Here is a 22592-nt window from a genome sequence, read left to right on the forward strand (position 1 = left end):
CACAGCTAAGAAAGAGCAGAGCCAGGCATCTGAAGCCAGGAAACTGGACTCTAGTTTCCTAACCGCCATGCTGTCCTACCCCGCTGTTGGCTCTCTCGCCCATGTAAGCAATGCCAAGCTAAAAAAAAAGAAAACAAATCAAGTCTTATGAATGAATTTTAAAATACTTACTTGTTTCCTAGTTTTTTGCATCGCTCCATCATCTCGGTCAGCAGAGTCTAATAAATTTTAGAAAATAATGAAAATGATCAGGTTGGAGAATCTAAAGCAACATTTCTCACCAAGGGATTTCCAAAGTACCGCTCGAATGTAACCACATGCCCATCTCATTAATTCTCAGTGTCTGGCAAGGATTGGGGGGAACGGGGCAGGGAACTCACACCTATGGCATTTCGTATAATGGCTAAGAGCTGGGTCCCTGGCATCAGGCACACTTGGGTTCAAAGCCCATCTCATCAACTACCAACAGCAAGGTCTCAGGTCAGTCACCCCATTTGGTTAAGCCTAGGTGTCCTCATCTTCAGGCAGATGATACAGGGGGTACCATCCCACCTGCAGGGTTACTACAGGATGATGAGAGAGGTACCAACGAGAATGGAAATTTACTCCCCACCTCTCCTATGACCCCCCCCCCGCATTCCTCCCCACTTCACAGGGTTCCAGTGGACTTCTCAGTAGAACAAATCACAGACACTGGGCCGGTGCTGGGTGCCCTCCTCTCATGGTGAGCAGTGCTTGGCACCCATGCTCTCACTTTTCACGACCACCCATCAGCAGGTTCTCATCAATTTCACAGGTGAGAAACCGAGCCACAGAGCAGTGACCAGGTGACTCAGCTACCGTGTTTCCCCCAATATAAGATGTAGCTGGAGAAGAGCCGTGGCATGATTCCTCCAGGATATGGAGGGCACGCAGCCCTCACATGAAGGTTTTATGACCTGTTTCAGGGAGAAGGGTGCCCTTTTCACAAACTCCTTCAGCTTAAAATATTCAGTATGCCAAGGTGCCATATTTTGGCACCTAAAATCATGCAAGGGCTTATTTTCCAGCAAGGTCTTATTTTCGGGAAAACAGGGCAGCTGTGGTGAGCTGGACGTGACCTGGGCCGCCTGGCATCAAAGGCCATACTCTCCACCCCCTCTCCATAAATTTTGAAGCATATATTCAACCCAAAAGGAAGTAAACGTATTACACATTGGAATAGTTAATGGCTTTAGAGCTATCTTAAGACAATTATGTGTCTTTAAAAGAGCTCCTGTTTTTTAAAAAAATCAATGGAAGTACCCTATAGGGCAGTGGTTTAGGAAGGTTTTGAAGGGTACAGACAAGGTCGCCCTTAGGACAAAAGAGCCATCTTGACATTCACTATGCACCAGGCACGGGGCCATGTGCCTCACATTCCTTTTCTTAATTATTCTTCACAAGAACCTGTGAGACCCAGTACGTTAACTCCACTTTACAGACACCGAAGCCAAATATCAGATAGGTTAAGCCATTTCCTAGCAAGTGGTGACAATGAGATTTCTATCGAAGTCTGGCCCCGAAGCCAAAAACTAAAACAAGCAGTACTTTTTTTGCTGCAATTCTATCCCTTCCAGCTGCATCTCTGGGTCCTAGGTGTTCCCTGAATAATTAAAGTGACAGCTGACTTTGGAGGTACTGTTGGTACCCCCAGCCCCAAACCCCGATTTTTTTTCAGATTTCTTTCTCTGCTCAACAAAAATCAGGCTGGGTCCTGTTAGGGATTGAATTATGTGTGTGCCCGCCCCCAATTCATATGTTGAAGCCTAACCCCTACTGTGACTGGTTTGAGATAGGGCTTTTCAGGAGGGAATTAATATTAAATGAGGCCTTAAGGGTAGGGCCTTAATCCAACAGGACTGTAGTCCTTATAAGAAGAAGAGAGAAAGCAGGACTGCGCACACGCAGAGAAAAGACCATGAGAGGATTCAGTAAGAAGACAGAGGTCTGTAAGTCAGGGAGAGCGGCCTCAACAGAAACCAGCGCTGCTGGCACCTTGATCTTGGACTTCCAGCCTCCAGAACTGTGAGAAATAAACTCCTGTTGTTTATAAGACCCCCGGTCTACGGTATTCAGTCAGAGCAGCCTGAACAGACTAGGCAAACATAGTAATACACATCCAAACCAAGCACGGTCGTCTCATTTCCCCGCCAGTGGTGGTTTTAGCCATGGGCACGTGACCCATTTCTAGCTGCTGAGATGGGGGGCTTCAAGGAAAGATTTCTTTGTCCTGAAACAGGAACCCAAGGAACGGAAGACTCCCCATCTTTCCGTCTCTGGATGCAGCCATATCTGGACATGAACGGCTGCAGCCACCTTGCTGCTAAGTTGGGATGGCAGAGCAGAGAGATAGAATGGACCTGCCTGGTCCACAGCCTGCGCTTGTCCTGAGACAGAAGGTGATGAATTATTTTTGCAGGGCCAGTTAGGTATTTGTTCCTTGCAACCAAAGGTATCCAGCTAGCGATAAAATGGATGATGTCACGAATGGCTTACCTAACGACTCATGGGGTATTTCTATTCAAAAAGTCATCCTTGGGCCGGCTGAGTGGCATGTTGTTTGAGAACTGGCTTGGGATGCCAGAGGGCCCCAGTCAGATCCCACATATGAGGGCCAGTGACACTGCCCTCCACAGCTAAGATGCTGAACAACAGCTCAACCTGGAGCTGGGCTGCTGTGAGTCGCCGGCGACGGCGTGGGCTGCAGTCCCCTGCTGCAGTGGGCTGCCATAAGCTACCATGTGTAGCCGGCAGCCAGCGTGAGCGGCCAGCAGCCGCCGTGAGCGGCCGTCCAGAAGCCGGCGACTGATCTGCCTCGCCCGGGAAGAGCGCAATGATGGTGCCAACTTGGGCCAGTGAAGCAACGTCCTCCACAACTAGACTGAAGAACAAAACGACAGCAACTTGTCTGTTCCCCTTCCCCTGATTCCCCAGCACTGTTCCCCTTCCCCGATTCCCCAATAAAATCTTAAAAAAAAAAAAAAGTCATCCTTGAAGACCAATGCCAAAGTGGTTTGTAGGAAAGGCTTAGAAAGGGGTATTCCATATCGCGATCACACTGGTACGCCTTGGCACGCACACACAACATGCTCATATCAGGAAGCAGGCAGCTTTAACGTGCCAGCCGCTATTCTAGGCAGAGAGGAAATGAGACAGAAATCCAAGCCCGCGTGGGGCTTCCTCTTTCCCTCAGACACACGCAGGCGGCGTGCGCGCGCACAGACACACGCACCAACGAAGGAGACGCCTCGCCACCGCTTCTAAAACGGTGAAGCTGGGCAAACGCCAACAGACGGACAAACCATTCTGGCCATTCGGACAAAACAAACACTTAACATGGTCTCTTTGTATGAGAGATGAATGCATGAAAAATGCATCCAAGAATATAACAACAACAAAAAAAGCAACGTCTTGACTGTTATACAGGAATACTTATAAGTGCACAGGAGGCCAAATGTTACGGGTCCCAGGCAGATCTGTTAGAGGGTATTCATTTTTTTTTTTCTGAGGAGTGACAGGATTGATTATGTTTGACAAGAACAAGACAAACAACAGTTCAAACCAGCCTGAGATCGAAACAAGCCTGATGGCTGAGAGGAGCCACTGAAAAACCTGCAACTCAGCATCTTAGTTTGTAGAATGCACATCACAACTAGAAGATTGATTAGGCCCCTACATTCCATTGACTTATAATTTGTTTTTATAACAATTATAAAAACAAGAAAAATTATAAAAGTATCATCATGCAGCAAGGTGAATGTGAAGGGCCTCCCTCCCAACCCCCGCTTCCTAGGGGTCACCAGGGTCATCAATGTGGAGTTCATCTTTGTAGACCTTTGTCTGTGCCCTTTGAATGTACAGCTTTCGGTGCTTCAAAGCCTGTTTTTTGTGCCTGGTTTACAAAAATGGATAGTTTACCGATACTGGGCTACAACTTGCCTTTTTTTTTTTTTTTTACTCAAGAATCTAGCATGGGGCCGGCCAAGTGGCTCAGTTGGTTAAGAATTGGCTTAAGAGCGCAAGCTCTGAGCAACAGGGCCGCTGGTTCGATTCCCACATGGGCCAGTGATACTGCGCCCGAGCTGAGCTGTCGCTGAATTGCCAACAGGTGGCAGGATGGATCAGCTGGTGAGAGCACATGCTCCTAACAAGACTGCCTGTTCGACGGTGGGCAACACCCACTGCAACTAAGACTGAACTTGGCACCTTGAGCTGAGCTGCCGCCCAGATAGCTCAGTGGGTAGAACGTGCGCTCTTAGCAACAAGGCTGCTGGTTCGACTCCCGCATGGGATGGTGGCTACGCCCACCCACAACTAAGATCGAACACAGCACCTTGAGCTTGGAGGCCACGAGCTGCCAACAGGAAGCCAGATGGCGACTGGCGCCCTCCACAACGAAGACTGAAGAACAACAACTTGGCTGGTCCCCCTCCCCAATTCCCCAACACTGTTCCCCTCCCCCAATTCCCCAATAAAATCTTAAAAAAAAAAAAAGAATCTAGCATGGTCCTCCCTCCTCCCATGTTAGCACACTACCTCATTATTTTTGATGGCTGACGAATCCATACCATAAATACAACATCGTTATTCAAGCTGCCCTAATTGATGCATTTTTAACTTTTTTTAATTTTAAACACAATACAAAAAAAAATAAAGAGAAAGGAACCCAAACAAAACCCTAAAGAAAAGCAAGCAAACTGAAAAGAAAAAAACAGGACAACAAAAACAACCAAAAAAAATTTAACAAAATGACAATAAGCACATCATACCTGCCAATAATTACTTGAAATATAAATGGATTAAACTGAAAAGCTTCTGCACAGCAAAGGAAACCATCAATAAAACAAAAAGGGATATAGAGGAACAACTGATGGCTGTTAGTTGGGAGGGGGTGGGGATGAGGGAGAAGGGGAAGGGGTTAGACAGCATAAATACGCAACTACAATATTGCCACAGGGACATCAAAGACAGTTCGAGGAATATAATTAATAATGTTGTAAATATTTTGTAGGGTGCCAGATGGTCACATGTCTTGTTAGGGAGACCACATCATGGAGGGGATAGAGGCTTGACCACTGCACTGTACACCTGAAGCTGATGTTATATGATATTGTATGTCAACTATAAGTGAATATATATATATATATATATATATAGTCATGAGACGTGGAGTATAGTGTGAGAGTGGAGTCAAGGGATTTGTAATACATATGTGTGATATTAGGGGGAAGTGGGGCGGCAGACTGGGGGAGGGGGGTTGTCACTTGGAAAGGTAAAAAGTATAACTATTGCACTGTGTTGTACAGCTGAAACTAATTCTAAAAAATGTGTATTTCATTAATAAAAAAAAAAAAAGGAAAAAAAAAAAAAAAAACCAAAAAGGCAACCAACTGAATCAGAGCATGTATTCACAAATGATATATGATAAGGGGCTGAGATCCAAAATACATTCGGAACTCATGCAACTCAACAATAAAAATAATCCAATCAAAAAATGGGAGAAGATATGAAAAGACATTTCTCCAAAGAAGGCATACAGATGGCCAATAGACATATGAAAAGATGCTCAATGTCACTAATCATCAGAGAAATGCAAATGAAAACCACAATGAGATATCACCTCACACCTGTCAGAATGGCCATCATCAATAAATCAACAAACAACAAGTGCTGGCGAGGCTGTGGGGAAAAGGGAACCCTGGTGCACTGTTGAGATTGCAGATTGGTGCAGCCACTATGGAAACCAGTATGGGGCTTCCTCAAAACACTAAAAGTAGAACTACCATACAGCCCAGCAATTCCATTTCCGGGTACTTATCTGAAGAAAATGAAAACGCTAATTTGAAAAGATGTATCCTTTTGTTCATTGCAGCATCATTTACAATAGCCAAGACATAGAAGCAATCTAGATGTCCACTGATAGATGGTTGGATAAGAAGATGTGATGTACGAGTACACACACATACATACATACATACATACATACATACATACATACATAGGGTGAAATATTACACAGCAATGAAAAAGAATGAAATCTTGCCATTTGCGACAACATGGATGGACCCAGAGGGTATTATGCATCTCACAGTTTAACAAGAAATCACACGGGATTCATATCAGACAAGGCTTGCCTCTGACGTCAGGAGTCAGCCCGTTTTCCTCTATTCCTACCCCCGCACCCCCAACAAACCAAAAGCTGCCAAAAATGAAAGTGACGATAAATTTATCATGGGGATTTGTTTTCATTGCCTAAAAGCTGGTTTCCTTAAATGATTGCTTTCCTTCTGTGTAGAATGTGCCTGAAATAGGGAGAATACATCTATTTTCTACTTACTATAATTTTAATTGTATAAGGAGGAAAAAAAAAACACAAAACCTATCTTCAAACAACAACAAAAAAAGCCTTTTTGAAAAATCACTCCCCGATTTGGGGTTGCGGGGGGGGGGGGGGGGGCAGGGAGTGTGGCTCTGAATTTTGATTTGAAATTTTGTATGTCAGATATTCGCAGCTAAAGGCATTTTTCCTTCCTCTCCTTTCCCCTTTATCTACTTGCCTGTCCTGTACATTAGCAACTGCTGCAGCCAAACTTGACAATCCTCTACTTTGGAGGCATGGCCTCTTAAAGACACACACGGCTCTAACTCCCCAGCCGACACACCCCAGCCACTGTCAGTTTTTAGGCATCAAATTGTCACATGCATTTTCAACACCACCTTCCATGCTGACATCAATTCTCCATTTTGAAAATGGAGACAACCCCTTCGCACGTTCCTTATCTGAGTGCCCTAAGAATCAGAGCTTGTTATTATTCGGGTGACCTAATTTTCTTAATCACTTCCTCTAGTGCAATAATGATTTCCTCGAGTTTTACTCCCCAGGAAAGCTCTATTCCCAGCTTCTGCCATCCTCTGAGATTACCGGTGCTTAAAATAAAAGGACAAACGCCTTATGCCACGTTCCTTTTGTTTTTAATCTGATTTTGCCTGTCATTAAAATAAGGGGGGGGGGGAAAGCATTCTCATTTTCAAATACGTCAGTGGTGCCCGTGTGTGTGTCACTCAGCCAAAAGGTAGGGCGGCTCTGTCTACAGTCAAGTTCATGGTGCCTCTTCCCAGGAGCCGTGGGCCAGTGCGTAGCGGCTGAGACGAGCCAGCACACTTCCAGCAATCCATTTCTACTGGCTTGACTGAAAATCCATTTACTTAACGGTAAAAAATTCACCTGACGTACAAGACGTCCTTAGGTTCTCCTCATACTTTCGAATTTGGAAAAAGTGAAGAAATAAGGAGTGCCTTGTATTTGATGAAAAGTTAAGAAAACACAGGCCAGAAAAAATAAGTAAGGAGGGTCCAAAGCCTCACCCTCCGGCGATAATTTTGTCCTATCTCCCCTCCCCCTTCTCTGGCGCGGATGTAAAAACCACATTTACGATCCTGACGATGTGACAAACATTCAAGCAGTATGTGTGGGGCACGCCGGCTAAGCCCTGTACACGGACTGTTTGTTGTGCTTGGTCCGTGGAACAGACTAGAAAACAGGAATTACTGTTGCTCCCATGTGACAGATGAAGAAAAACGGCTCACGGTGGTAGGGACAAGTGACTTGGCCTCTGCTTTATCCCAACGGCTCTAAGCAACAGAGCTGAGACTCAGACCCGGCTCCATTGTACACACTTGAACACCAGGCCGGCGCCACCTCAGACACATACGTGGGGGTAGCCGCCTTTGCCACTGGGACCTGTGCTGTGAACACCCTGATGTCAGCACACACAGGTCCTCAGGGTCACCATCCCTTTAAACGGTGCTGACATTCCACTGACTGCATATAACATCATTTACCCTCTGGTGGCTGTCTGCCATGTCATGCTGGCGTGAGAAACCTACACATACGTAGGTAGGTAGGGGTATGCATTTGTCCAATTATTTCCGTGCGAAATTTTCTTAGAAACGGGATTGCTTAGTCAAAGTCACGCGCTTTTTTCTTCTTCTTTAGGGCTGTCAGTATGTGTCTGCAGCTTCTGGGAAAAGGCAGGGGTGTTTGAATTTTGGTTTGCACTATGTACCCATGTTTTCTAGCAGGGCCCCTTCTTGTCTTCCCCACAGAATAAATTCTCAACGCTCAACGAGAAAACAAGGAAGCTTCATCATTCACAGTTACTATGACGATCTGAACTGGTGTCCTACGGAAACTGCTTCTCAGTCTTGGGGGAGAAAATCAGTTAATTTCTGCTATGATTCTGACTTCTCTTTTAATTCCTGACGATGCTTCGATTAGAAAAAAAAAAACCTACAAAAGCAATCACATATCTGAGACCCACTTTCCTTCTGTCAAATGGGGAAAACGTTACCCGTTCTATAGCCGTTGTGCATGAAGGTGAGAGAAGCGGTGACGAAGCCCGTTGGCCCTGGCACCAGATTCCATGGGTTTATGGCCTGTCACCCACTTTCCAGCTGTGTGACCTTACGGAGGGATATGGCCTCTCTGAGCCTCCATACGCCCCTCCGGGAGTGGTCCAACAAGACAATCAGGAAAAGTCTGCAGCACTGACCCAGCCACTGTGGGTGTCAGCCCTCTCTAACGGCTGGCTGGCTCTGTGCTGCTGCAGCTGTTCTGGAAGGGCCCTGTTCATGTTCCAGGCACAGTGTTAAGGGTCACTCCCACCTCCATATGGAGGAGAGGGAGCCCCAGCATTCCTCCTCCGTCAGTTACCTCGGGGGCATGGTAGGAGATGCACTGGAAGATCCAGTCCATGGCAGGCGAGTACAAGGGGAGGTAGGATGGCAGCTCCACTCCCTGGACCACCAGCTGGTTCTGCACGGTGTCCCCATGAATCTACAGGAGACCAAAGACACACAGACAAGGAAGAAAGTCACATAAGGAACAGAGAGCACGCAGCTCACAGACTGTGCGTACTTGGAAGCATGTGGATGGCAACGAGAGAGAAACAGCCTGGTTTCTCAGAAAAAAACACACACACAAAGTTTCCCATATCACCACGTTGAGCTGTTCCAGGAATGTGCGCTGTGCAAAGGAGGAGGAACCCGATAAAAACAGAGCCAGCAGATGCTAAGAAAGAAAGGCTGATCAACCAGAGACGCTTCCTATTAACACAGGCACATTAATTCTCTCGGCTTGTTCAGTACAATCAACACATTTTAATTGTCTGTCACAGACGCTGGTGCAATTTCCGAGGAGTTTACGCATTTAAAGAGCTGGAAGGCAATCTCGCCTTGGAAAGCCAACTGGGCTTTGTGAATTCGTGATCATGGAACCGTTACGTATGTCAATTAGCTGCTCTGACCCCGTTCTCTTACCTGTTTAAATGTGAGGAGGAAGTCAAAGAAGTTCTTACTGAGGCTTTCCTTGAGATGCGGGGCCACTTCCATTCCCACCTGCAGCCAAACAAAAGGAAGTTAGTTACCTTGACAACGGAAAAAACAAGTAATATATACAGCAGGATGCCAGTTTTATACATTAAACATATACACACAGAGAGATACAGGCACAGAGGACAAGCCCAGAAAGTTCCTTTTTATCCTTTTTGCTTATCTATTTTCTTATTCCATAAGCATGCATTGTTTTTCTAAGAAAAACCACAGGAAAGATTTTCAATGAAAAAAAAGGGCAACGCTTGCGGCAATCACCGCTGCAATTTCCCAGAGGTAAGAAATGTAAATCTGAACAGATGACCAAGAGAAGAAAATCCCTACAACACCGAGGAGGAATGTACTCTCAGGACTATATACGATGTTTCTCCTTCCTCGCTGAAAAACGATAAACACACACATGTGGCTGTGCTTATGAACTGAAGCAAAAAAGAGTTTGGTATGTGAGAGAGTCAGCTGGGACTTCACTGCTGCATGGTTACAATACATGCTTTGCAGGGCAATCATGGAAGCAGACAGACACATTCGTGTATGTTAAGCGATTTTACAGAAGACTAGCGTGAAGCGTAACCATGCTATATATAGTACCCACTGGCTCCTGAGTTCATTGTTTAAGAAAAAGACTAACACTTATAGCTGAAAAAAATGTGCTAATCAGAGAGAAGGTGGCCAGAGCCCAAAGCGTCCCGATGTTCCTTGAACTCAGCTCCTCAGTTGCACACAATTTCCTTCCAAACTGCTGGCTTTATTTAGCACAAAAACAGTGTAAGGGACGGTGCTTTTCTGAGCCCTTGTTTTCTCTAACGGGGGCAGGTTTCTGCCAGTCACCTCCCTACCCAAAGGGGTCATGAAGATTAACAACGGAGTTTTTTAGGTGGCTGGTGAAGAATTCCTTGGAGAAGAATTATGCGAGACCCCCTGGGGCGCGAAGTTCCGAGGGCAGGTCTGTCTATGGCTGTTGTTGGGGATGCTTCCACATCGAGCAGTGGAGACAAAAAAAACCAAAAAACCACTAACGACAAACGTCAGATCCAGCGCTGCTGGGCTCTGACTCCACTGTCTTTCCTTCTGCTTAATCATATCGTAGAAAAGGCAGTAATTATCTGTTAGGTGACAGCAGAGGAAGGCCCAGTGGACAAGCTGAAGCGGCTGTGAGTTGGGAGAAGAATGAATCACACATTCCTTCAACAAGCACTGCTGAGGTCCCCCCACACCCTGCCCACTCACTGCTTTTGTGTTCTGTTTGTCCCTTCCCATCATGCCACATGAGCGGCTTGGAAATCTGCTTGGGTGTAAAAGGTTTCTACCAAGAGTAGCAAGGCGAGTTGCTCACACTTCCCATCTGCTCTTTCCGCCTGCCTGACATTCATTCATGATCGCTGTTTTTGTCCTTGGGGAATCAAACCTTCCTCTCGGACAACGAGGTTTGTGACAGAGCTGGACCCAGCCCACCCTGAGTTCCAGGGTTGGGCACATGACCCAGGCTGAATCGGTAGGTAATACAGCCCATCCCGTGGCCATGGTGACAAATGGCCAAAGAGGGTTCCTGAGACTGACTGGAACTACTGGGGAAAAGGCACTCACGCCACCAGGGTTCCCAAGATGGGAGGACGGAAGCCAGGAGTTGCTGGGCGCCACGTGGCCATCAGTGGGAAGAGCAAGACCCAGAAGGAAGTCGGCCCAGAGGAAATCAGAGCTGAGGGCTGAGGGAGAGGACCATTCTCGAGGATGCTCGAAGGCACCAGGTCCGGCCATGCTCACACTACCCCGAGACTCTTTGAAGCCAGTAAGTCTCCCGTTTTGCTTCAAGTCGGATCAATTGGGTTGTTGCCACTTGCGAACTGAAAGAATTCTCCCTGTGCACAGACTGTCTCTTATTCTTTTTACATCAGAGGTCTTTGGTAACTACCCACTTGGGGGAATTCACGCACTGACTGGACTGACAGAAGTGCTTTCAATAGGTACAAGTGCACTTCATCACCAGTGTTCCTGGGATGGGCCTGCAGTCTCTCTCCTCGCTGTCACCAAGTTTTAAAGTAGCACCTGCCATCCAAGGGCACGTGACATGCAACAAACATGCTCTTTTCCCTACCTCGTGTACCTTATGTCAAACGTTAAAACCCAACAGGTCTGCGAGGCGTGGCTATCTCTCCCCTCTCTGATTTCTCTTTAATAACCAGAAGCATCTTCTTCCTAAGACGCTACGCCATTCTAAATCTTGATTACTCTATTACTCAAGTGACGTTAAGGAGAGTGCAAAACATTTGCTCGGTTCTACGAGAAAGGCAGCCGCTGGGGAGTGTGCCAACGACCCTGTTCTGGCACGTCCCCCCCAGGCCCCGGCCGTGCTGTGTGCACAGGCGGCCCTCAGCGAACATAGCCTCGGAAGGAGTCTGCAAACTTCAATACGCTCCAAAGTGGAGGCTCTAGGATAGTCCTGCAGGAAAAATCCACCCCAAGGTCGAGCAGATGGCAATGCAGACACACTGTGGCCTGTGTGACAAGGGGAGCAGGTGGCCTTGAAACGGACGGCCTTCCTTTCATTCTCGGAACCACGACACAGACCTATGACAGTGTCCTTCCTAAGGCTGTCTGCTGTTCACTCTGACGGCAGCGACCGATCTCTTTGTGACAGATGAGGCTGCAGAGCTTCTGTCATATGCTAGGTGTCGCACAGAAGAAGCCAATCAAAGGCTACTGGCTCTCGCCTCCTGACAGAAAAATATGAATAATCACTGGGGGGCGGGGGGGAAGTCCATGCAGCTATGTCCTCAAGGAAGACTGGGGTTCACCAGGACCCTCCAAAACAGGGGCAGTCAGCCCTGTGTAAAGGTGCTGAGGGGCAGGACAGGACAGGCAAGGCGGACTCCCAGAAAAATAACCATCAACTCCCCATGGGTTGCATTTTTCACAAATGAAAAACAAAAAAGTTTTAAGCGGAAGCGTCACGATGCCTTAAAGGAGAAAAAGGCCAAGCGGTTTTCCACCCAGACTGCCTCGCCCATCAGAGCAGCCATGAGGACGGGCCGGCAGCCCTCGTCAGCCGGGCGAGCCGGGCGACACAGACCCTGTCACCTGTCACTGCAGGGAGCACCTCTCCCCACCGAAGAGGCACCACCAACGCGTACTCTGAGCCAACTGTTGAGTTTGAGGACAGAAAACCGAATACGCCCCTCAAATTTAAGACAAAGGGAGAGCACGTTTCAAGTCAGAGCAAAGCAACCTGTCAGCTGAGAGGCCCTGGGAGGCTTCTGCCCAGCAAGAAGGAAGAAACAATTAATTCTGAAAACCAGTTCCTTTGTAAGAAGATGACCTTAAACACCCCCTAATTAGAGAGACACTAAGTGGGTCTACTTTACAATTAATTTTTAAGAGAAAAATCCTGCAGTCTCTGCTTTCTGTGGAGGAGCCGTGCTCTAAAATCAGCCGCCAAGCAAGTCCCCGCTTCAGTGACTTAGGGGGTGGCAGAGAAGCCAGCGTGAACGTTTGAGGAGACAGGACCCTGCCACGTGTGAGCACTGGGAGTGGGCGTGGCCTACCCGGCACAGATAGGCCCTGGCATACACGGACACCAGTGGGTCTCCGATCCCTCGAATCATGCTCGTCAGGCGGGGCAGACACTCGGAAATCCCCCTGTGAGAGAGAAGAGAGTAGCATCACACCTCACGCGACAGCTCCCGGTGCTTTCATTTTTAATCCAAAGATAAAACCAAACTTCCTTTTCAGGAATAAACCAAGGTCAAAGTTTCCGAGTTTTCTCAGGCTACGGGACAGGCTACGTAGGCTTTCTCTTGCAAACAAGTCATGCATCAAGTGGCTTCTTTCATCTTCACCATCTGCTCAGCGCTGGAGTCCAACCTTCACTTTTGTCCTGCCTAAAGTCACATTTCTTTTACTCATTTAGCAGTTTCTGTCCCCCCGTTATTTCCCGTGGATGGGTCACCCCTTGGTTTTCTCTATATTCTTGCCATATCTGTATCCCTTTGGCACCGACTCACCGGTCCGGAATCGGCCCCCTTTCCCAGCACCCACACATCCCCCTCAGGTTGGTACCAGGACCCCCACTGTGCTGTGCTAGTTTCTCCGGCTCAGGGACTTCCCTCTGCCTCGGGCATTATCCTCCCCACTGGGGAGGCAAAATAACTGTTTCTTCAACGCCAGTGTTACTCCCCAAATGACCACAGGCACCCCTAGATTCCACTCAAACACACTGGGTACACTAGATTCTAAATCTAATCAAACTACCCCCGTGGAGCGCCATCAGTCAGCCATGAACTTTGGGGAGTTCATCACCTAGATGCTACCGCACACGACAGGTTCCACCCATACCCCCACCCCCACCCTTCTCTCCCCAAGCCCAGCCAACTCCTCTGCAAACAATGCGTGCAGTGACCCACGCCAGCATGGGGCTCAGGGGGGAAGGCTCTGGCTTCTGACGCACCATCTTCATCACCGTGTTGGACAGCAGCAGCAAACACTGAGCACGGGCCTACTGTGTGCCAGGCGCTGACTCAGTGTGGTGTGTGCAGCTCAAGGCACCGACCTCTTCTTAGGGACTTGTTCACCGAGGAGGGGACTGAGGGTCAGAGACGCTAAATAACTGGCTAAGGCCACACAGCTAATAACGGCAGAGCCAGGATTCAAATAGCTGATCTCCCATGAGCTCCTCAACCAACCTCTCCAAGGCCAAGTTTCCTTCTCAGTCAAATGAGGACTAAACTGGCGTCTCTGCTTCATTAAGTTTTCATTTACAGCAAGGAGAAAATGCTTTGCACCAAATCTGCTACCTGCTAAGTACCCAAAGAATGACAGCTACTGTTTCACTGCCGTTAGTGTGTGTCTGTGGGGAAGGGCTGATTTTTTTGGAAGTGTTATGGTTCTAGACATTTACGAAGAGACTTACGTTTTTGAGAGGAACTTGTTACACTTCAAGATGGACGCTTCCACGTAACTGCACCAACATTCCGTTAAGAAAGACATTTCCTAGATGGCCTTCCCAGGGGAAAAGTCTCCACTATCCGCAAACAAGAATAGGTGGGGGTGAGGAGGGGGGCGGCCAGAGTGGCTCTCAACAACCCAGGGAATTAAGCCAGCCAATGACTTGTGGTTTCTGTATTTGGCTTCCAAGGTTTTGTACTTATTTAAAATAAAATTTGGAAAATGTTACATGCAGATGCGTGCTGAAACGTAAGCTGGGTTTGGAGCACTTCTAATCAAGGCTTTACGGGGAACGCACGAGCGTCGGATAACTAAGGGTCAGTTTGTGTGCACGTAGAATTCTGTGCTCTGATACTGGCAGTTGTGCAGAAAAGCTCGACCCCGTTCCTTTCAAGTTCCTGGAACAGCAAGATGAAGTACTGAAATTGAGAAAATTCATGCGGAGTGTTCCTCAAGGAGCCAGAGGCCCAGTAGTTGGCATCATCTTCAAAGCAAAAAACCAGAAAACTGTTAGGAGAGAGCAAGAATGTGAGGGCTTTCCTACAACGTAGTCGACTATATTTTCAGCCTAGAAACTGTAATGGGACCAAATTTTCAACAGGAATTTCAGGGCATCCCACCACATGGCTTCTATTAACAGCGCAACTCTTTTCGCCTCTTTAAAATCATCGGACAGAAAGAAACAAAAAAAAAAAGGATACAATCTTGGAATGAGTTCCCTGATGGAAGCAATCTTGAAAAACCAATTTAAGCATGTTTCTTTGGCCGTGTCATTTACATTCTCGGGACAGAAGTGATCTGTAACACAAAAATAATACCCATCAGCCTCCCTGATTCTCGAGATCTCGCACAGCCACGAAGAGTCCTGGACAGGAAAATGTCACGGTGGGGTCCCCAGTCCTTCTATCCCTTTCCTTTCAAAAATCATTATTATTAGGAAACAACTGGTGGCAATGACAGCTTACACACAAAGGCTTTCTAAGTGCCAGGTGCTATTCAGAGTGCTTTAGAGACATCAGCTCACTTAATCCCCACAAGATCCCTTTTTATCACCTTATTATCACCTTTTATAGGCCATGGCACAGAGATGTTTAGCAACTTTCCCAGAGCACACAGCAAGCAAATATTAAGAGCTAGAATTCGACTCAGGTAGTCTGGCTCCACAGCCCGCATTCTTTTTTTTTTCTTTTTTTTTTCTTTTACTGGGGGACAGCCATGGTCACTAGTTACACATTGCTTTCATGCTACGATGGCATAGTTGACTCTTCTAAGGAGGGGTGCAGCCCATGCAGGGCTCATGGGGGATTGAACCAGCAACCTTGGTGTTATCAGCACCACGCTCTAACCAAGCGAGCTAACCGGTCACCCCTCCACAGCCCACATTCTTAGCCACTGCTCCAATAGACTCCAGAGGTTCTTGGTGTGCCCACCGATAACTGTGGTGATACTGTTGCGTTCTAGATGCTTTAGAAGGCTGCAACTGCACATGAAATGTGACTGAAGCTTGTGCTCTAACGAGCACGGGGGCCAGGACGGAAAGTAAACCAAGGCCTTAAGGTGAGCAAGTAGCCAGAGTTGGTGCCAGCTCGATGCTGTCTCTCAGGCTTGAGTCACCTTGTGGCAGAATGGCCAGAGCCTTCCCTTATCTGTTCTTTTCCTCTTCAATAATAGAACTCTCACTTTTCTGCTGGGCAAGCGGCCATCCCTGCAGTTAGGCATGGCCACGGACCAAGTTCTGGTCCCCGGACATCAGAAGTACAACTTCTGGGAAACAGCTTTAAAAGAAGGGGCTTGACCCCCTTCACTCCTTCCCCACCCCACCCCACTGCTGGCTGGAATGCAGGTTCGATGGCTGGAACCCCCACAGCCACCTTGAACCATGAAGGCAACGAGAGAGAGGCCAGGGTCCCTGGCAACATGGGCTAGCAGCCCCACCAGCCCTGACCCCTCTCTGTCGTTATTTTGAGCTTCCTGGCACTGGCACCCAAGCATAACCTTGACACGCATCTTAATAAGGAACAGAAGACAGTACAGAAAAATGAAAAAAACAAAAACTCATCAACACCAGGAGGCCACTGCTGACCTCTCCCCTGGAAATGATTTCTTCTAAGTGATTTCTAATGCTTCATCCATTCCCAAATGATGCGCGTGCCATTTTGAAAGGGAAGGGAAATTACCATTTTTTTCCTTTCCTGGCCTGAACCTGTGCGCTTAAAGTAACGTTTTTTTTTCAAGCTCCAAGAGATACCAGACAAGTAAAGATAAGGGTTCTTCTTAAATTCATTTGTCAATCTTGCCTTGTGGACAAGGGTGAGGTGGGGTTAATTTCCCTTCACGTGACAATCACGTGACTTGAAATCCAAAAGCAAAAGTGAGTCTATGAAATCATCTCATCAAGTCCCTCGCCTTCCAGTTGAGGGAACGGAGTGTCGGCAAAGGGTGTATGTATCCAACACATAGGCTCTCGGCTTACCTTCCAGCTCAAGAAGTAATTTAGGAAAAGTTTTACATCACGTGGGACTTTAAAATCTTACGGCAAACTAAACAGTATGTTCTTTGACTATCTGCTCAATGTCAATATTTGCAGAATCAACTAAAGATAGTGCTGAAGGCTCTGGGGAGATAATAGTACATAAGACAGAGCCCTGTCCTCATGAAGCTTACGTTCCAGTGGGGGAAGAAACCTACTAAAAAGGGGAAAGGAGAAGCAAGCAAACAATGTTGCCGGTTCGACTCCCGCATGGGATGGTGGGCTATGCCCATCTCAACTGACATTGAACGCGGCACCTTGAGCTGAGCGGCCACGAGCTGCCGACGCGCGGCTGGCTGGTGACTGGACTTGGAGCTGAGCTAGCTGCGCCCTCCACAACTAAGACTGAAGGACAACAACTTGGCTGTTCCCCGTCCCCAATTCTCCAACACTGTTTCCCTTCCCCAATTCCCCAATAAAACCTTAAAAAAAAAGATAACATCCACTAGCAGCCAACACCATGCAAGCTATAAAACTAGGTGTTGGGATAGAGGGACTTGAGTTGGGGGCTGTCATTGGATAGGGTGTTCAGAGAAGGCTCCCGCAGAGGTGGCATGTGAGCCGAGCCCTGATGACAAAAAGGAGCCAGCCATGCTCGGAGGTGGAGGAAATGTATTTCCAGGAAGAGGAAACAGCACGTGCAAAGGCCCTGAGGTAGGCATGACCTCTGGCTTCGTCAAAGAACAGGGAAGCAAGCCAGTGTGGCGGACAAGAAGGGGATAAACAGGCATCACAAGCCAGGTCACGCAGGGTGGCAGCCTTCGTGAGGAGTCTGAGAGTTTCTCTAACCCTCTGAACAGTTTGTGAGCACAGGGATGACATGATTGATACTTTAGTACTGGGGCTGCTCCACGGAAGACGAATTCAGAATCGGGAATCTAGTTCAGAAGAGACTTCCATGTAACAAGCAGGAGAGATTTTTATTTTTTCCTTCGAGCTCCCACTCCATTTTCTTACAGGGCTTCTTTCTCCAACCCTGACCTTCTGTGGCTATTTTAGGAGGAGAGCGGAAACCAACAAGTCTATATCTCTGTCCTTTGCCAAGTCTCTGCGGTAGCAGTGAGCAGCCTCTTCAAGTCACAGAGCTTACAGGAGTGCAACGTCATCTTAGCAGGTGCCTGGGAGGCCAGGTCAGATAAGGACGCAGCTTATCTAGATGCCGTCAGCCATGGGGAAAAGTGAAGAAGGAACACCCAGGGTTGATGATGAGAACCACCACACAATAAGCCCAAATTACTTCTCCCACGATGGAAATACAATTTTATCACAGAGAAGCTGGTCTCTCTCCACACAGGTGCTGGATTGAGAGATATTGGGGGAAATAATTACTACAGCCAGAAGCATAACCTTTCCATGAATCCAAAGGACGCTGGTGTCTTCCTAAGCTTGTAAGAGCTATGCCTTAGTTAAACCTCCTAAAGGTCAGGGCTCAGACATTCAACTCAACGGTCAGGACTTGATTCAAGGGGCAGCAGGGTGGCTCAACTGGTTAGAGCGAGAGCTTTGAGCAACAGGGTTGCCGGTTTGACTCCTACATGGGCTAATGAGTGGCACGCTCCGCTAGATTGAAGACGACTAGAGCTGAGCTGCCACTGAGCTGCTGGTGGGCAGTCGAATGGCTCAGTTGGTTAGAGAGCGTGCTCTTATCAACAAGGTTGCCGGTTCAACTGCCGCATGGGATGGTGGGCTGTGCCCCTAACAACTAGATTAAAACCAGCGACTAGACTTGGAGCTGAGCTGCGCCCTCCACAACTAAGATTAAAGGACAACGACTTGACTTGGAGCTGATGGGTCCTGGGAAAAACATACTGTTCCCAATAAAGTAAAAAGAAAAAAAAGAAAAGAATTTGATTCAAATGGAAGGAATGAGTGTAAGTGCACGCGCCACCCAATTGCTCTCTACACTTTGGGCAGAATTCTGCACAGATTTCAAAAGCTTTCTTCATAATTATTGTGAAGAGTCAGCTCCAAGCTCGCTGATATTTTTGAGAAAGGTTTGCTCCTTTCCCTTTCAGGGTCCTGGAACCAGAAAACACGTGGAGATGAAGATATTAACTGAAAGGGTAGAAAATGAAGAAGTTATTTTTAAGAAACCAGAAGTCTGATTTGCATCGCTCAAGATCAAAAAAATAAGTATTTCAGGGAGAAAGAATTTTAGTGCTAAAAGTGCTCATTAATATCTTTAGATAAGGACTGAAAATGACTATGAAAATTGCCTTTTATCTTCAGCTCTTACGGTTGAAGTAAGGGAATAAGTTATTACTCATTTTTTTCCTTACTTGGCTCGAAAATGCTGTCTGTATACTTAGCAAAAACTGGGAGGAAAGGAAATTATGATAGTAGATGCAAACTCGAATGCCTCAGGGGGTCAGGCAAGTAAGATAAACATTTTGAAGCGGTTAGGTCCACAGCCATAGGAAGTAGTAGAACCTGTATCAAAAAGCATTAAAAAAAAATACTGCTAGAGCCAAGGAAAACACCTATTTGGGTTTAATTTGCCTACAGCTTTTAGTGTTCTGCTGTTGCCGCCCTCCCAGTTGGGCGGGCCCCTCCATCTTCCCCCGCTGACCATCTCCCAATCCTGAGATGCCTAGAACCTGGGAGGAGCTACTACAAACATCACAGGTGTGATGTGAAGGTGGGGAGCACCAAGAATAAATACCATAGGAGCTACATTCCAAAAGGTAAAACAAATCAGGTGAAATTTTAATCACATACTTCATTTAACCCAGATCATCCCAAACATCATTTCGACATGTAATCGATATTTTTAAAATTATTAATGAGGTACTTTATGGTCTTTTACTTGTATTAAGTCTCTAAAGTCCACTGTTACTTTTAAAAAAAATATATTGACAGCACATCAGTTGGGACTGGCCAGATCTCAAGCGCTCAAGAGCCCCACGTGACCTGTGGCCATACTGCATGGTACGGGCCCAGCCCTAAGAGCAGGGCTCTTGCTAGCTGGTAGCGAGGCTGTGGGCAGGTCCCCGACTCTTTCACACTGGGTTTGCCCGTCTATAACGAGACAAGATGATTCCTCAGAGCTCTTCTAGCCCTAAAGGTCTGTAGAGTTCTCTTTCTTTCTGAGAAATAAGTATATTAAATAGCTTCTAAAATATAAGTAGATGAGTGACAGAAATAACAAATGAAGGAATGAACGAACGAATGAACAGAGGTCACACTATGGGTTCCGCTGCTGACGCCCTCATCTGGTTAGGAGCAGAAGGAGAGAGTGAAGGTGGCGTGGATGTGTTGTTCTAGCTTGTCCGGATGTTTACACACAGAAGTACTAGGAGACTGAAAGTGGGGACTAAAAGGAACAGGAAGCCGCTGTGGGGGTTCCATGCTGCCAGACATCATCACTGTCTGTATGACAAAAGGAATTCATAATCTACTCCCATTATGACCTCCTGAGAATTTGAAATTGATTGGCAATAAATTTAATGCAAACATGACTTGGGCAAAGACTATACAGAGGCCATCAAAGCATCTGTTATTGATTTAGTTGACATTGTTCTTTAATACATATAAAGTAGGTCTTTTACAGCCATTTGCTTCTCAGGCAAGATATGCAGGGAAAATATTAAAATGTCAGGCAGCAGAGGAATTTAAGTTGGTGTGAAAGTTCAGCTGAATTTTTTTTTTACTATTAGTTTCGGGAGTACAAAACAACTTAATAGTTATGCATTTATACCCCTCACAAAGTGATAACACCCCCCCACCAATCTACTACCCCTCCGACATTGTATAGAGCTGTTACAGTTCCACTGACTCTGTTCCCTTCTAATACCTTTCCACTGGTGCACATTCAAATTACTTGCCCAAATTCCTAGGCGGGCTATTTGAAAATTCTTCTAATGTCTTTAGAAGGCTGAGAGGATCAGAAGTCTGGAAAGGTGTTTCTTTTACTTTTTTTGTTTTTTTAAAGATTTTATTGGGGAATCAGGGGAGGGGAACAGACAAGTTGCTGTCCTTTTGTTCTTTAGTCTAGTTGTGGAGGACGTTGCTTCACTGGCCCATGTTGGTATTACCATTGTGCTCTTCCCGGGCGAGGCAGATCAGTCGCTGGCCACTTGACGGCAGCTCACACCGGCTGCCAGCCACTCACAGTAGCTCACGGCAGCTCATGGCAGCCTCACCGCAGCCTACGCCATCGCCAGCGACTCACGGCAGCCCAGCTCCAGGTCGAGCTGCTGTTCACCATCTTAGCTGTAGAGGGCGCAGCGTCACTGGCCCTCATGTGGGATCCGAACCAGGGCCCTGATGCTCAGAGCCCGGGTCCCAAGCCAGCTCTTAACCAACTCGCCACTCGGCCGGCCCTCTTTTACTTTTAACACACCAGAAATAAAAAACTTTATATGGGGTTCCAATAAATGCTGACGTGATATACACCTACTTAATCCTGACTCCAGAGCAGAATGAAACCCGTGGACCAGCTGTGACATTACCTGGTAAGACGCTGCGGCTATCCACACACATGGAAAAGATGCGTTCATACACAAGCTTTCCTGGGGAGAAAGGACAGATGGCGTCAGTGTCGTTGCACTCTTCCGGAGTAAACACCAATTAAGCATTTGTTCACTGGGGATGCAGACATCTAGACAAACTTCAACCTGTGACAATATGCTGCCATCTAGTGGGACAAATCTGAAGCCACGTTTCTTTGTTTTTGTTTTTAATAAAAGGAGGGACTTCTACTTTCTGTGAGAGGCAGGTAAGTGATCACACTCCCCTTAAAGTCTTCACTGAAACTTAGGATCCAAGGTGCCTCTGGTACCTCCACTCACTCAGCGGAGAATGGCCCCCATTGTGTTCTAGACAAGAGGCTGCAAATGGCTGAATCCAGCACTGATCCACTTTGCTTGGTCCACCACACAACAGCCCACAAAGGTTTAACAGTTTCTAAATTAGCAGCCAACTCATAACTGGGAGACTTCAAAAGGAAAAAAAAAATTGGGAGAATTCACACGAAAACCCAGATTTCTTGCTTCTTCACATACGACGTGCTAAAAATGGGCCCGTATCCAGAAAGGATAACAATGAGCTGGAGCAGATGAGCGGCTGCCCTGAATGGCGTACAGCCGGCCCAGTTTGCCGCACTCTCCACCACTCCCTACCATCTCTCATCGGCAGCCTGCTCCACTCACCTATGTCATCTGCCTGGTGCCTAGAAGCGTGCGGATTCATCTAGAATGCAGGTTCTACAGGGGCAGATTTGTGTCTGTTTTGTACACTGACAGATCCCCAGCACCTAGATCCATGTCTGGCATATAGTGGGTGGTCACTATTTGTTCTTAGATGCAGATGAACATATTTTAGGTTATGTGGGTCACACATCACAGACGCAACTACTCAAATCTACTGTGGTCACTCCAAAGCAGCCATAGACAATGTGCAAACAAATGCATGTGCTTGTGTTCCAATAAAACTTTATTTACATTAACAAGTGGGCAGTCCAGGCTTGAGGTCTACAAGCCAACCCCTAACCTAGCACACAAAAAGCTTTATTTATTCTGTGCATGTTTTTTTAGAAAATACTATCATACTCAAGGGATAAAAATGACAGCCCTATTCATTTTCCGGACCCTCCCAAATCACCTTTAAGGTCAAAAGTTATTTCCCTGTGCTCATGTGTCCTCCCCACCCCCCCACTATCACCCCCATCACGCAGCCCAATAAAGAACCACACACCTTGTCCATATATAGAGAG

At 47.0% G+C, this 22592-nt stretch overlaps 1 protein-coding gene across 1 annotated transcript in view; it reads right to left on the bottom strand.

Annotated features, from left to right (window-relative positions):
- The window catches only part of VPS35L (VPS35 endosomal protein sorting factor like), a 103581-nt gene that overhangs the window by 43190 nt on the left and 37799 nt on the right, over positions 1-22592 (bottom strand). The window contains exons 8-14 of the mRNA XM_019666883.1: positions 21331-21390; positions 15051-15147; positions 14315-14362; positions 12951-13044; positions 9340-9417; positions 8735-8857; positions 172-218 (exon numbers count right to left, since the gene is read on the bottom strand). Of these exons, the coding sequence (XP_019522428.1) occupies positions 172-218; positions 8735-8857; positions 9340-9417; positions 12951-13044; positions 14315-14362; positions 15051-15147; positions 21331-21390 (547 nt within the window). The remainder of the gene's footprint in view (positions 1-171; positions 219-8734; positions 8858-9339; positions 9418-12950; positions 13045-14314; positions 14363-15050; positions 15148-21330; positions 21391-22592) is intronic.

Source organism: Hipposideros armiger, unplaced genomic scaffold (genome assembly GCF_001890085.2).
Source record: "Hipposideros armiger isolate ML-2016 unplaced genomic scaffold, ASM189008v1 scaffold_480, whole genome shotgun sequence".
Taxonomy (NCBI): domain Eukaryota; kingdom Metazoa; phylum Chordata; class Mammalia; order Chiroptera; family Hipposideridae; genus Hipposideros; species Hipposideros armiger.